The following is a 16008-nucleotide window of genomic DNA, read 5'->3' as shown; positions in this document are numbered from 1 at the left end:
AATGAGGCCAGTGGGGTTAGCAAATCACAGTTTCCAGAGTGGATCCTCTCTGCTCTAAATCAAATGTCACCAGAAAGAGGCCACTGACCCAGAATGTATCAATTTTTAATTTCAATTCACCAACAGAACTGAAAGTGATGTATGATGCTTTTTTCTCTTCATTTTTCCTCTACCCTCCGCTCTGCCTAATTCACTCACAGCATAAACACCAGTCAAGCTCCTTATATCCGGCATAGAGCAAAAGGAAAACATCTACAAGGGTTTTTACACACTGGGAAGCAATTCCTGGCCAGAGACTCTGAGGAAATTAACTATTCTGATAGCACCCCCTAGTGGCCTAAAGCACTTTTCTGACCAAAGAGTCTGCATTCTAACCTGCCGAAAAGCAATGCATTAAAATTTTTTAAAACAATGAAAACAATGAGCTTACACTCTGGGAACATCTGTCCAGTTAAACCAATAACTTTAACCTTTGGCCAACTGTTCTTTCAGCTTTAAGATAGGAAAAGTAACACCCCCCAATCACCAAAGCCCTCCCTGTGAACATGAGTTCCTCAGTACAATAAATTCCCAGTTGCTGCTGCTGTTGTTTAGTTGCTAAGCTGTGTCTGACTCTTTTAGACCCCATGGACTGTAGCCCGTCAGGTTCCTCTATCCATGAGATTTCCCAAGCAAGAATACTGGAGTGGGTTGCCATTTCCTTCTCCAAGGGATCTTCCTGACCCAGGGATCAAACCCAGGTCTCCTGATTGGCAGGAGGATTCTTTACCACTGAGCCACCTGGGAAGCCCGTATTCACATAATGGCTATTTTTAAACATGAGGAATGCAGAAAGAAACACAAAGCAGTGATAGAACACGCATCCTCAAACCTACTTCGATCATCAGGAGTATTTACGTTAAACCCATAATTCATGTGGTGACACACAGAGTTCTGTTCACTTCTTCCCAGTTATGCACTTTGACTCCCTCCTTCTTTACTGATCTGGCTCTGAGGAGAACTGCAGGGACCAGTGAACTTTCTGGAAATGTCTTTGTCGCCCAAAACTGTATTAATGTGACCACAAAATACAATTATCTTCAAAACTGAGATTTTTCTTTTGGAGATGAATTATATAAAATGCATGTCAGATTACTGTGATTTGTTAACAGGAAATGTAATTTAAAGTGAGAAGTGGTAATAACAAGAAATACCTAAACCATCACCCTTCAATCTCCTGCACCCCCCCAAAAAAAAATCTGATAGAGGTGCCTAGTAATCAGTACTAGTACGTAGTAGCTCAGAAGAGACCTAACATACTTTAGATCCTTCTACTCTGAGCAAACCTGAGACCTTCAACCAAGCTGGATCAGCCTACAGTTCATAACCACACAGAATTAAAACCCACTGCCGCCCTCTACTGGGCAGACCTGGAACAAAACTAAAATCCACCCATTAAGCATTTGAAATCACCTAATTTCTTCTCTGGTTGCTTGACAATGTATAAATTTCAACATCTTATAAATTAATGATAAGCTTCCAAGAAGGGGGGGGCGCAAAGCAATTTTACAAAAATTCAGACCCATTTTCCCTCTTTATCAACTAAAAGAAGTGACAAAATGGTAGCAAACTGGGAGCCTGGCTTCAGACTTGGCTACTATATGGTAGCATGAAGTTGGTCAGGGCCCAACCAACCTAGGTCTCAGGTCTGCAAATGGAAGAATCACAAACCAGGAGATATTCATGGTCCTGGTTGCTCTTTTTCACTCATTCTTCAAAATGTATAGCTTTTTCTTAACAAGCTGTAATAATCTAACGTATTATACCTCTATCCTGTTACTCACGACTTCACTGATTATTACAAGGACTCAATGGACATGAGCCTGAGTAAACTCTGGGAGTTGGTGATGGACAGGGAGGCTTGGTGTGCTGCAGTCCATGGGGTCACAAAGAGTTGGACACGACTGAGCGACTGAACTGAACTTAGTAACAAGATAGATGTAAACCAAGGGTTGTGCATGTGCGTGAAGACCCACAGTAAGTATGGGTCCCCCTTTCTCCCTTTCCCACTTTCCCCCATGAACCAGCTCCAAGACCTTTTCTATTCTTGTAGGACATTCTACACCCATATCCTAAAATATTTATTCCCTGCTGCTCTCTGAGTTTTCCAGGTCTTGAGATGCAGGCACTATATTCCCCACTGAAGGGCAACCCGCAATGGCTGCACTGTATCCTTTTATCTGTCTGCGCACCCTGTGTCCATTATTGGCAGCAGTGGTTGTAATGGCAGCAGCCCTTACTGCAGTAGAAACAGGAATGGCAGCAGTGGTACCCCAGCGGCAGGAGTGAAAAAGGTTACAAAAAACCAACAGTGATATTATAAAACTGTAATAGTAAAGCTCTGTGTGTGTGTGTGTGTATGAAAAGGTTACAAAAACCCAACAGTGATATTATAATAAAACCGTAATAGTAAAGCTCTGTGTGTGTGTATGTGTGTGTGTGTGTGAGAAAAGGTTACAAAAAACCAACAGTGATATTATAATAAAACCGTAATAGTAAAACTGTGTGTGTGTGTGTCTGTGTGTGTCTGTGTCTGTGTCTGTGTCTGTGTGTCTTGCTCAGTCCTGTCCGACTCTACGACTCCATGGACTACAGCCTGCCAGGCTCCTCTCTCCATGGAACTCTCCAGGAAAGGATACTGGAGTAGGTTGCCATTTCCTTCTCCAGGGGATCTTCCCGACCCAGGGATCAAAACCAGGTCTCCTGCACTGCAGGCAGATTTTTTACCATCTGAGCCCCCAGGGAAGCCCAGTAAAGCCATATGTGTGATTATGAAAATAATAAAATTTACCATGATTATGATAATTAGATTTATAGTCATTTACTATTTTGTGCCAACTATCATGCTATACACTTTCTACGCTGACCTTATTTAGTCCTCAAAAGCATGAGGTGGGTTTTTATTACCTCCCCCATTTTATGAATGAGACACCTAGCCTCTGGCAGGTGTTAACAACTGCTAATGCTACCAAACTCCTACTAGCCATTTCTCTTCCCTTTAGAATCCCCAAAGCCCTTTTATCACATTATTGTCTCCGTATCTGCAAGAACCCTGGCAAACTCACCACGTTCCTACAGTGAAGTCTGCAGGGTTCTCCTTGTGCCCACGAACGGCATGGACTCCCCCTCCATCACCATCATGTGTATTAAAGAGCAGACTGCGGGCTCTGAGAACGACAACTGTGCCTCCCCGACAGCCTGCTTTTCCTGACAGCAGAGTGAGAGTGCTGGTCGCTCAGTCGTGTCTGACTCTTTGCGACCCCATGCACTGTAGCCCACCAGGTTCCTCTGTCCATGGAATTCTCCAGGCAAGAATACTGGAGTGGGTGGGCATTCCCTTCTCCAGGGGATCTTTCCGACCCAGTGATCAAACCCAGGTCTCTTGCGCTGCAGACAAATGCTTTACCATCTAAGCCGCCAGGGAAGCCCCTGCCTTTCCTATTTGTGCTGTTTAATCCTGCCCACCCTCTCCATCTGTATCTCCTTCCTTTCCTCCCCCTTTTCTTCTTTCTTCTGAGGTATAAGAAGTGGAAAGAGCACCAAAGCAGAAAGAAGAATTGCCTCTTTAAGCAATGTGACTTCAAGCAAATCTTTTCAGCTCTCATGCATTCCTCTGCAGTACATAATAATACCTGCCCTGCCTACCTGTCTTGGAGCACAGTTGTTTCAAATAAATAAGGAAGCATTTCTGAAAGCAATCTAACAGGTGTGAAAGCATAGCAGCTCTATGTGTATTTAATTCCTAGTGTTCTTAGGCTCTTCACAAACACACGTCCCCCACTTTACACAGTGGAGGGGATTGCTGTGGAGGGGGATGCCCTGGCCCACAACCACTGCCAGCGCCTTGATGAGGCAGAGGACATTTGGACAATGGCGATGACATCATGACGGTCATTCTCTCCTTCTTTTGGCAGGCTTCCATGGGCTCTTGCTCCATTCTACCCAGAGCAACAGCAACAGCCACCCACGTCACCCCTCCTCCCCCACCTGCCTTAAGGCCTCTTTCCTTGCTTCCTGTTTCACTGCATATTTCTAAATTGCCTGTCTGCTGTATCCACGAGAATTATTCTCCTTATTGATCAATACATGATATCCACAGCAGCCACTGTCGAATGGAGTGTCCAGTGTGAGTCAAAGGCAGACTCCCTGGGCGGATCCTCTCAGCCCCAGGGCAGCACCATGTCAGCGTCCTTGGCTCCATCTGAAAGACCAGGCAGCACGGCCAACAAAGGGCACCGGTTCAAATGTTCCTGCTTCCAGACCTGGTTCCGAGGCTGCAGCAGCACCATTCACCGCTCACCTCAATCTGAACATCACAGGCTAGCAAAACGTTCACTGTCTGCAAGGCTGCTGGGAAATTATAGAGAAATCCTATCGTTTATATCCTGTGAATGTACAACCATACTGCCACAAAGCAGAAATGTTTCCTCGAAAAGGGACTAACGACCCAGCACAGTAAATACATTCACTTTACCTTTTAATGTTTTAATATAAAGAGGGAATGTAATATTAATGAGTCCTTCCTATTAAGACCTAATTGTGCTTACAGTGACGAAGCTGACAGATACTCCTTAAGCGTGTGATAACATCACCAATGAAGGATTAAATCATCATGTGCCTTGTAATATGATATGCCACGAGGAACACGGCATCACTTACAAGATAGTCCCATCAAAAATGCATGCACTGCATCTAATCATGAAGAATTACCAGACAAACCCAAACTACAAAACAGCTGTCCTGTACTCTTTAAGTGTCACAGTTGTAAAAGAAAAAGAAAGACCATTCCAGACTAAAGAAGACTAAAGGAGAGATAAAACTAAATGATCCTGGATTGGGTCCTACACCAGGTAAATTATCACTGGCAGAATTTATATGAGATCTGAAAATTAAATACTAGTTTTGCATCACTGTTAGGCTCCTGATGTTGACAATCATACTGTGATATAAGACAATGTCCTTGTTTTTAGAAAATACACACTGAAGTATATTTAAAGATAAAGGGCATCATGTCTGTAGCTTTGAAACGTTCCAAAAGAAAGCATGAGAGAAAATATAGAGAAATGTTTATACTATTCTGCTAACATTTTTGTAAGTCTGAAATTATTTCAAAATAAAAAGTAAAAACAGTACCAGTTATCAATACATGTCAAGTTTCAAATGTGAACTATAATATTGCTACCTACTGACTCCTAAACACACAGAAGGACCACATGGAGCCTCGGGTCATTAATATAAAACCAGTCTCGGAGCCTGATATAACAAATTCTGGTACCCACAAATACCATCCAAGTTCTTTCAGTTCACGATGGCTTCACCCAAATGTAGCAGTGATAAAATACCCCTTTCCCCCTGATAATCACTAACAATTTTTAACTTCTCAATTTCATAATTAAGAAAATGCAAACCATAAATCCTCCAGTGAGTCTACTTCCCATGAAAACACAGACAACCATATTGAAAAGACACACCGTGTATCCCCACTTCATCCCTTCTCTGGCCAACGTACTTTTTAGCTAAGGGGTTGGCATTTAGGCAGGGTGCCCCTGTCCTGCCATCAGTGAGCTTTAGCCACAGCAAGTGTATGAATATGAGTGTGAGTGTGTGGGGACTCAAGGTTTATTTCACAAACATAAAGCAAAGACGTCAGCCAACTCTGATATTCAGATGCTCCTGCAGGAAGTGCAGAGTCCTAAGCATCTACATCTGATTCTAACAGAATGATTTATACCTTTTCCACCCAGCGATTCCAGGAATGTTAATGATGGAACAATACTCGGTCAAGCTTTCAAACCCAAAAGACAGCTGGAGACAGGCCCCTAAAAAAGCCACATGAGAAGAAAATAAAGCCTTTTCTTCTCACTCACAAGGATAAGGAATAAGCTGAAAAGTTATACAGCTGCACTTACTCTGTTCTCCTGGGTCATTATTAGCATGTTCTCATTTAGAATTTACAGTGTCTTATGGTCCAGAAACACCAAATCTCTCATGAGCCTTCACCATGTTCCTGAGGTCAGAAAGAATTTCCATTTCACAGGCAGAAAAATCAAGGTGAAAGAAAATTAAGCACTTTCTTGGTGGTCCAGTGATTAAGAATCTGGGGACACAGGTTGGATCCCCAGTCTGGGAGGATGCCACATGCTACGAGGCAACTGAGCCCATGCCCCAGCTGCGGAGCCCGCACCTAGAGACTGCTCTGCCCCTGCAACTGGAGAAAGCCCGCACGCAGCGACAAAGACCCAACAGAGCCATGAATAAATAAACAAAACTGGTTCCTGAACAGTACTATCTTTCAGCAAAAGGACCTCGAGTGGACCAAACTCTCTGCCTCCAGGGGAAAAAAACAAAAATATCCTTGATTTCTGAACTTACTTTTACATCCAAAAAAACAAAATCATGTTATGTCACTAAATTACCAGAGAAGACACACTGGTCTGTCTCTATTTTTTAATGTGCTTTCCTGATTTAGAGGCGTCATTCTGGATGCAGACAAGATCACCTACCCACATGGAACTATGTGGCGCTCAACTAATGCTTCACATTTGGGGCAATCATGAATGAGAAGCCTCTTTCTCTCATACCAAATGACTGCACTGATGGGCTCCATGGGCCGTCCTCAGGGCAGCTACAATACCAGTCCCTCTCTCTCTTAAGTATGAGGGTTGTTCATGATACAGAAAAACACGTATTGACAAACAGCTCTTAACTTGGATCACCAAAAGGGAGGAGCAGCAGAGATGATGATTTATGACAACGAATTTCAAACAGCTTGGTTCCCGAAATGTCCAAGCTTGGTCAACACACCCAGCTGTCATGTAAACACTGGCATATCAGTGAACTGTTTCTGTTTTAAAAACAACAAACTGAGGAGACAAAAATCAAGGGACTAACAAAGAGTAGCCTCTGAGGAACATATCCCCAAGGAAGAAACTAGAGCACAGTTTACTAGGGGCACCACAGCAAACAGGAAGGGAGACAGCTGAGAAGACGCCAATAAAGACAAGTCCAAGAAAGAGTATCACAAACAGCACTAGCGGCTCCTCTGTATCGATTTTTAAATTACATTTACTTAAACACTTCAAGAGGAGAAGGCAATGGCACCCCACTCCAGTACTCTTGCCTGGAAAATCCCATGGACAGAAGAGCCTGGTGGGCTGCAGTCCATGGGGTCGCTAAGAGTCGGACACAACTGAGCAACTTCACTTTCACTTTTCACTTTCATGCATTGGAGAAGGAAATGGCAACCCACTCCGGTGTTCTTGCCTGGAGAATCCCAGAGACGGAGGAGCCTGGTGGGCTGCCGTCTGTGGGGTCGCACAGAGCCGGACACGACTGAGGCGACTTAGCAGCAGCAGCAGCAAACACTTCAAGAACCTACATGTAAAGAGTCATCTTACCAAAAAGGTTAATTCACACGGTGATTAAAATAGTACTTACTTCCTAGTGGCCGAGCCCACATGAGGGGTTTCAAATGAGGAACAGCACAGATGCTTATCAACATCATGAGCCCAGGAGAAGGAGGGTGGTTTATTATTAACAGGAAGCCCAGGGACAAGTATATGCCAAGCATTTGAGAGGTTCAAGAGAGTGACAAACGAGTTTCAAATGGCTTTTCCTTGGCCCACTGAAGCATGCATTCATTGAGTCAACGAACATTTGTGGGCACTTACTATGAACAAGACACGCATTTTGATGGATGCTGTCCCGGCTGGCATACCGGCCATGGAACCCGCCGGCAAGGAATGGCGTGTGGTTGAGAACCAACTTACACTTTAAAATGAGAATCATGACAGGAAAACAGCCAACTTAATGAAGCTGGAGAGCCAGAATAAAATTACTGTGGGGCCCTTCTCTTTTCTATTATGATGTTTAAAGAACTAATTCACATTCGTCTCTGTGTGACTTTAAAATGTGTGGCCATTTTCCTTTTGAAGGCATGAATGACAAGCCCTGAGGTTTAAGTCTCAGATCAAGGAGCAAACAAAAGGGCATAAGACATGGTTGGAAAATCATCTCCCAAAAAGTGCTCTTTGTTATTTAAGATACATTCGAAAAGAAATTTGGAATGCACAACACAGTAACATGTAACAATACGTAATCTAAACTTAAAAAAAAAAAGGAAAGTGACAGCCTGAGCAGGTTCTTTGCTGATGAAGTGTCAAAGGAAAGTACGGGTTATGTAGTAAGAACTAGAGGTGCTTTAAGTTCAGTATACATTAGAGTTGACCCTTGAACTACACAAGTTTGATGTGCAAGTCTATTTACATATGGATTTTTTTCAGTGTTCACTACAGTACAACACAATCCACAATTCAGTGAATCTGCAGGTACAGAGGAACCATATACACCGAGGGCAAACGATAAATTAATGCTCGGATTTTTGACTGCACAGAGGGCTGGTGTGCTGTTCAAGGGTCAATGGTATAAGGCGGGAAGGTGAAACGGTGCCATGAATTTAAGGCTAAGGAGCTTGCACTTTATTTGATAGGCAACTTGTTCCCCCCCATTTATTTGCTTTTGTTTAATTTTGGAAACCACTTTTGAGCCATTAAGTGACGTGATTAGACAGTTAACCTTGCACTAGTGCCCAAGCTGCAATCCACAGGGTTGCTGGGAGTCGGACACGACTGAACGACTTCACTTTCACTTTTCACTTTCATGCACTGGAGAAGGGAAGTGGCAACCCACTCCAGTGCTCTTGCCTGGAGAATCCCAGGGACGGGGGAGCCTGGTAGGCTGCTGTCTACAGGCTCGCACAGCGTCAGACATGACTGAAGCGACTTAGCAGCAGCAGCAGCAGTGCCCAAGGTGGAATGGGGTAGGTGAGGAGTTATTAACAGAAATCTACTGCAAATGTTCAATTAAAAACAGGAGGAAACATTCCAAGAAACGGTGCAGAGGAAAACGTGGAGAGGACTCAGAAGACAAAGAAGGTGGCCTCTGATACAAAATCAGCCGAGGGTCCTGAGGCCAGGGGGCTGAGGGAGCAGCACCAAGCACAGGCAGGTGTGGCCTGGGAGGGGAACACTGCACAAGGGGCCGAGCGGGTGGCCTGGGCAGGACGCAGGCTTGGGAAGCCCCTCTGGGAGCAGCTACACGGTGAGATCAGAGGGAAACCGAAGCAAAGGCCTTTGGGGGCACACACTGTACAAGTTAGTGGCTTTCTAACACCTTTCTTCCCCTGTGGGTGATGTTCTAGTTATCTGATCAGAGGACCCCATGCTAGACCCCAACACCCCAGGCAAACACCCTAGGCACCTCCTTAAGCCTTCTGGACGGAGTCCCCACACTCTGGTGGGTACTCTCGACCTTCTGCTGCCTCAAACTGAAGCTCTGGCTTCTCTATGCTGCCCCTTGGGAGGTCTCACTCTGATGGAATATTGCTAAATTTTCACTACAGAGCCATCCCAGAGACCAGCCCTCCTCACGTCTCCGCAGTCAGGCCAGTGATCCCCCATCACCTACCCAGACTCACAGCCTGAGAACTAGCCCATTCCAAAGAATTCTGCAGGTCTAGGAGACAGGCTCAGATACCCATACAAGACGGGCTCAGGTACCCACACAAGATGGGTCATTTCTTGAAGTCTATTTTAAAATCTAATATTTAAAGCAATTTGAAAGCATCAGCTAAATGTATTTCATACCCAGTGATTTAGAAAAAGCGGTGTCTAGATGTTAACAGTCCAAGTTACTATTACCTAGGTATCCTGAGATGCAACCTCTCATGCATATATTTCTTGGCCAATTTTATTTACAGAGCAGACTACTTAGATTCATGTCAACTTCCCCTGTAAGTATTAATCATAAAAAAAGGAAATAAAAAGAACCTTCCCCTTTCTAAATCTGTGCCTAGATCAATATTTTAAATTTAAATATCTAATACAATTTTAAAATCAAACTAAACCAAACCAAAGCTGAGGTTAAATTTTGTTAAGTTTCATACCATAATAAAATCTGTCATTACAAACAAGAAAAACTCTGGGTCAACACATAAATACACTCGCACATACATACCTTTTTTTTAAAAAATCTAAAACCCAGTTTTTTAGGTAATTATTAACATAATTTAGTTAACATAGCATAGACTACAGAAAAAATCAAGGTCTTTTAGAGAAAAGAAACTCTGTCACTCAGATATTCAAAATAACTATTAAAAACGAAAGTTTTTTTTTTTCGTTTTGTCATTTCAAGCTGAGTAAAAACGACTGTTCATCTTTGGTATAATCCACCCCTCAACAGAAGATATTCAAAGATATTTTACCTCTCCAGTGTTTTAGTCTCAACACAAGCCCCTCCCCTCCCCTCTGACCTTCTTTAAGCAAAGCCAATACGTGGAAGAATGAAATCATTTTGAGTTTCACATTGTTTCTACACCCAAACACATAGCTGCAGCCTGAGGTAACCAAAAGGCAAAATGCAGCTATCTGAGTAATCACTAACCCAGTGACCTCTAAATACACACCCTGATGATGTGGAAATCTTTTTTTATTCTTCTACAGGCTCCACTTCCCTGGGTGGGGGAGAGGCTCCCACTGGGGCCAGAGTGCTCAGGGCGCTTACCTTTTTGGCTCTTTGGGCTATGTCTGGTGTTCTTGTAAGCAGCTTTTCAATCAGGTACTCTCTGTTCTGCAAAACAAATATTCCCAAGGTTTGATATCATATATGATACACTGAAATTCATAGTGATTTCAAAAATAGCAGATTTACTTGGGTTTTTAAGCATGTTACCTTGGCTTTCTGGAAGAATTTGCATTTTAAAAGTTCTGCTGCTGTGGGCCTGAAAGATCAATAATAAATTAGAGTTGAAACAATGACCACTCAATAAAGACACTGCCTTGATGAAACAACTTAATCCTAGAGTCTTTCTGGAAGACCAGTTTCAGGAATAGCAAACCACAGACTAAATTCATCGTAAGCTGGCACCAAATAAACTGGCGCCGATTTTCCAGTTCTTTTCAAACACCTCTACTGCAAAACACATGAACTCCTGTAAGTTAAATATCTGGGGCATGATCAACTTTCCATCCTCCTTCCTTACACTTCACTAAGTGAATGCAGGGTTTCTAAAAGGTGGCAGACTGACACGTCTGTGAGCTAACTCCCTGTATTTATTCAGAAGCAGTACAAGCGGCGGTATGACCCTATCAAAGAAACTATGTCCACAGTGTTCTCCGATTCTCCATGAGCGGCAGTGTCTGCAAGGGGACCACGCACCTGCGCACCACCACACTATCCACCCACCAAGTCACCCTGTCTAAAGTGTACCTGGACTACTGGTTTTCAAGGAACATAAGTGTGACAGTGACTAACAGAACGCAAAGTCATTTAAAAGCACGACGAGACTAGTCTGATTGTTCCCTCAAGTGTCACTTGTTCCTCTGTCCTGTATTCCCCATAAACTGACAGTTGGGTCTGAAGGCCTGGCTAGGTTGACACAAGTACTTGGGGGAAGGACACTTCAGAGATGATGCACACTGTAATTACTGCAGCACTGGGAGGCACATGGTGATAGGTTATTTCACCAGGACAGATGTTATGTTGAACCACTTGCTCTCCAGGCCTGAGAGCTCTCCAAGGTAAGTTTGCCCCACTGCAACTGGCAAGTATCCTGTTGGATAATACTTTGCCATGATATGCATATCCTGTCCTGGAGAATCTTTCACCTGCTGGTTTCGGCATCTTTGCCTTAAATAATTATGTCATTGGAGGTGGCAGAACACTGATTTTTCTACTTCTGTCATTCCTTCTGTATTAAATAACTGGCACTCTCCCACAAAGAACCACTTCCTTAATCAGTAGTTCCTGCAGACATGCAGAAAGAATCACATAAGCCTAGAGGACAGACAGTCAGCAAGATAACTGGGCTGTTCTCTTTAAAAAGTTGGTGTCGTAGAAGAAAAGAGGAGACGTGAGGGGGCTGTTTTAGATGAAAACAGATTTAAACATAAAACCAAAAGCAACGTGTGACCCTCTCCTGAGTTTTGAATTTTAAGAGGAGAAGAAGCTACAAGAGACATTTAGAAATAGAGATGGGTGAATGTGCTAGGCAGCGGACAATTTTAGTAAATTTCTGTTCATCTACTTAAGTGTGGAAAAGTATTTCGGTGATGGAGGAATGTGTCTTTATTTGGAAGGAATGCACGCTGATGTCCTAAGTTTGTTCCTTATTTTCTGTTCAGCCAATAAAATGTAGATAACAGGGACAGCAGATATGAGAAAGGTGAATAATTGTTGAATCTAGGTGTTTACAAAGACGTAAACACTGTATTATTTTATCATCTTTTCTGTATGTTTCAAATTTTTCATAATAAAAAACTGGGAGCGGGGAGGGAAGCCTGAGTGAGTATCAGTAGGTCTCTTCTCAGGCAGTGATCGTAGAAGTGCCTAAGACTACTGTGCTATGGGATCCAAGTTTACAGGGAGTCCTCACACTTGAAGAGACTGGAAACCAGTGCTCTGAACCAGGAAGCCCCACTAAAATGTGTCCAGGGACCCAGCATGCAAAAGAATTAGGGAGCGTCATTCAGCGCAATGGTGAGCAAACTGTGACAGTCTGCAGGGGCCATAGACTGCATTTCTGTGCAACGAAGTTTTCTCTCTAAATTGTTATTGTGCTTTTCCTCAATTTCAAGTGGAACAATGGTTACAAGCACCTAACAAAGAACCCCAAACGGCCATAGGCAATGCAACCAGCAGCCTCTAATTGCTAATTTCTTTGAGTAACTAAAGGTCTACAGGACAGGTGGGCCACACTTTACATTCTGTGTTCCATATTCCTTGCTAAGTTGATTCAAATTCAGGAATTTTTACCTTGGACCTTGTTTCTGTACTTTGCTTACCAGGCAACTAGAACTAAAAAGGATAACTGAAGTGATTTAACTTTGGCTGCTATTTTTTTTTTTTAATGTAGACTACTCTTAAGAGATCACTGGTAGAGTTTTTTGCTTCCAGCAACTGCAAATTCATCCTTTCATTCTCTCAGTAAGTATGCAATGAACACCGGCTATTTGTCAGGTATCATGCTAGACCCTAGGCACACTCTGATGACGCTGACAGACATAAACACCACCCTCGTCAGCTTACAACCTGGCAGATAAGAGACTGTGCTGTCAGGCAGGGAGAGGATGGTCAGAACATTCGAACACATGGGTTGTGTCCGTGGGAAGGAGACAGCTACTGAGAACATTCAGAACCATTACACGAGGGACTGGGTATGTCTGGCAACTGACGCTATGAAACCAAATTTCAAAAACCAAGACACGTTCAAAATAACCTAGATTTAATTTTTTTAAGTGAAAAGAAAAGAAAGCTAAGAAAATTAAGATGATGAAGGAACTCAAAGCCACTCTTTTGGTTGAAATCCTCCACTCTCTCTGGTCAAATGGCTTCCCTTGTGGCTCGGACGGTAAAGAATCTGCCTGCCGTGTGGGAGACCTGGGTTGGATCCCTGGGTTGGGAAAATTCCCTGGAGAAAGAGAACAGCTACCCACTCCAGTGTTCTTGCCTGGAAAACTCCATGGACAGAGGAGACTGGCAGCCTACAGTCCACAGGGTCGCAGAGAGTTGAACACAACTGAGCCACTTACAATTTCACTGTTTTTCTGGTCAATACTGTTTTGACACAGTCCCCTGGCTAGTCTGTCTGCCACTTCTCTCTTCCTCATTCCAACCCACCATCCACACTGCTCCCTAGCTGGCTTCTAAACAAAAAATATTTTCTTATCCCTCCTAAAGGATTTTAGTGGCCTGAGATCTTCCCATCATGCCCCACGCCAACTTACCCTCCAAACACAGTGACGGTCTCACCCATGCCTTGCTCTTTCATGACTAAGCACACTGCTGTGCTTCAGAATTGTTTGTAACCGACTGGCACACCCTTGCTTATCCATCAAGAACCCATTTAAATGGCATCCATCTTCACAGATACTTCTCCCAGCTCCTACAAGTAGAATTCATTGCTCACACACCAATCTACCCACACTCATTTTGCAATGATCTGTTTCTGTATCTCCCTGCCTCCACCTCACTAGGCTACAAGCCCTTCCAAGGAAGGGACCACACAGTGTTCACTTTTTTGTATCCCCAAAGCCTAACACAGACCACAAAACTGCTATAGCTCAATTTCATGCCAGAATCAAATACGGGGTAAAAGTGATGCTACTAGACATCTGAGCACCAAACTACAACTTCTGGAACTAGAGTTAGCACCAAATTCAAAGCATCTATTCAATATAGTAGAGAACAGGAGAATGATGTAATGAAGACAAGACTCGGGCTAACAAGAAACAAAAGGAAAGAGTGTATCTGCGTGCAATGAGAAGGAAAGTCACAAATGCCTTCCTTTCTCCTCTAAACCCCCAACTCCTCACTTCAGCTTACCAAGGTCGAGTGTAGGACCCATGTAAAGAGAAGGCCGGGAAATGCCAGATATACCTGGAGATGAATGAAGGCAAAAGCAGAAGCGGGCAGCGGAGGATGAGATGCTTAGATGGCGTCACCAACTCAAAGGGCAGGAATCTGAGCAAACTCCAGGAGAAGTGGAGGACAGAGGAGCCTACAACACGGGGTTGCAAAGCGCTGGACATGACTGAGTGATTGAACAACAACAACCCAGGGATACAGGCCCGGGACTGTTTCCCTCCCCAGCAAGGCCATTTCTGCGGTCATCAAGACTCTCAAGGGGAAAAGCATGCTGAAGAGAAAACCCTGTTCTCTGAACTCTACTCAACTTCATCAACAGACACAGAAACACAGTGACGTGAGAAATGAGAAGTCGTTTAAAAAGCCACATTCCTTTCTTAACAGGGTTAATATTCAAATAACAGGTAGCCTCGACTCTATAAAAGAGAAGACCTAAACAGCAGATCCCTTTGGAGCTGAATTCTACCTATGCCAAACTACCTCCATAACAAGTGTGGAAAAGTAGAAGCAGGAGGAATGAGGAAGCGAAGAACGTGAGAGAAGGCGTGAGAAAAATCGAGATGCACGCTGCCCATTTGGTTTTAGGGTTTCTATATGTTTTGCGTGTTTTACTCTTACGTTACAGAGATTACTGTGTGTCTACGTGCGCTCAGTCGTGTCCAACTCTTTGCGACCCCATGGACTGCAGCCCACCAGGCTCCTCTGTCCATGGGATTTCCCAGGCAAGAGTACTGGAGTGGGCTGCAATTTCGTTCTCCAGGGGCTCTTCCTGACCTAGGGATCAAACCCACATCTCCTTTACTGGGACTGCTGAGCCCCCCTGGGAAGCCCATGGAGATTACTAGTGTAGGGTTAATGCAGGAATCATCAGTGCTGCCTGCCTCTTAGCCGAGTACTACAGCAGAAAGAATTCTGCAAGCATTGTTATGTCTTACAAGGCCACTAACAATTATCAAGCAATACAATATTACAAGCAAACACCATATTACAAGAAATGCTAAAATGCTATACCAGCAACTGTAATGAGGTCCTAGGCTTTGAACAATGATTCAATTTTAAATCCTTAAAAACAATGCGGAAGGAGTCTGCAAGCACCAACATTCTCAGAAGAAAATCCCTTAAAGGATTCAAATACGTGTGGATAAGCCAAAGTCCACCAAGACTTAAAATAATGTTCAAAGGATTCAGGATGAATATGATACAGTTTAAATAGCTCTGAAAATTTGTATTTTAACGTCTAACAATACACTCACCTCCAGCAGAGCTGTATTTCTCACCGTGCCCCCCCCCCCAAAGAAATATTTAAGTTTTGTTTCCAATGGATTCATCTATGCAACATCCACTCTTTTGTGGATGGAAAAATGTGCCCAAAAAATGCTAGTTATTTTTATAGTTGCCCTCCATATGAAATATGTAGCCTCTAAGAGAAAGGATTTTTTTTTTTTAAGAATAACAAAATGTTCTGCTATGCAAATATAAGCAAATCTTTGTCTATGCAAATGCAGGGCACAGACTTGGATGAGGCAAAGAACTCTGACACCCAGCTCT

The 16008-nt window shown here is 43.4% G+C and overlaps 1 protein-coding gene across 2 annotated transcripts in view; it reads right to left on the bottom strand.

Moving 5' to 3' along the window:
• Positions 1-16008, bottom strand: part of STK39 (serine/threonine kinase 39) — a 316468-nt gene that overhangs the window by 175423 nt on the left and 125037 nt on the right. For both annotated transcript variants that reach the window (XM_068968272.1, XM_068968273.1), the window contains exons 9-10: positions 10768-10816; positions 10600-10665 (exon numbers count right to left, since the gene is read on the bottom strand). In XM_068968272.1, the coding sequence (XP_068824373.1) occupies positions 10600-10665; positions 10768-10816 (115 nt within the window). The remainder of the gene's footprint in view (positions 1-10599; positions 10666-10767; positions 10817-16008) is intronic.

Source organism: Capricornis sumatraensis, chromosome 3 (assembly GCF_032405125.1).
Source record: "Capricornis sumatraensis isolate serow.1 chromosome 3, serow.2, whole genome shotgun sequence".
NCBI lineage: Eukaryota > Metazoa > Chordata > Mammalia > Artiodactyla > Bovidae > Capricornis > Capricornis sumatraensis.
This window is presented reverse-complemented; position numbering and strand designations above follow the sequence as displayed.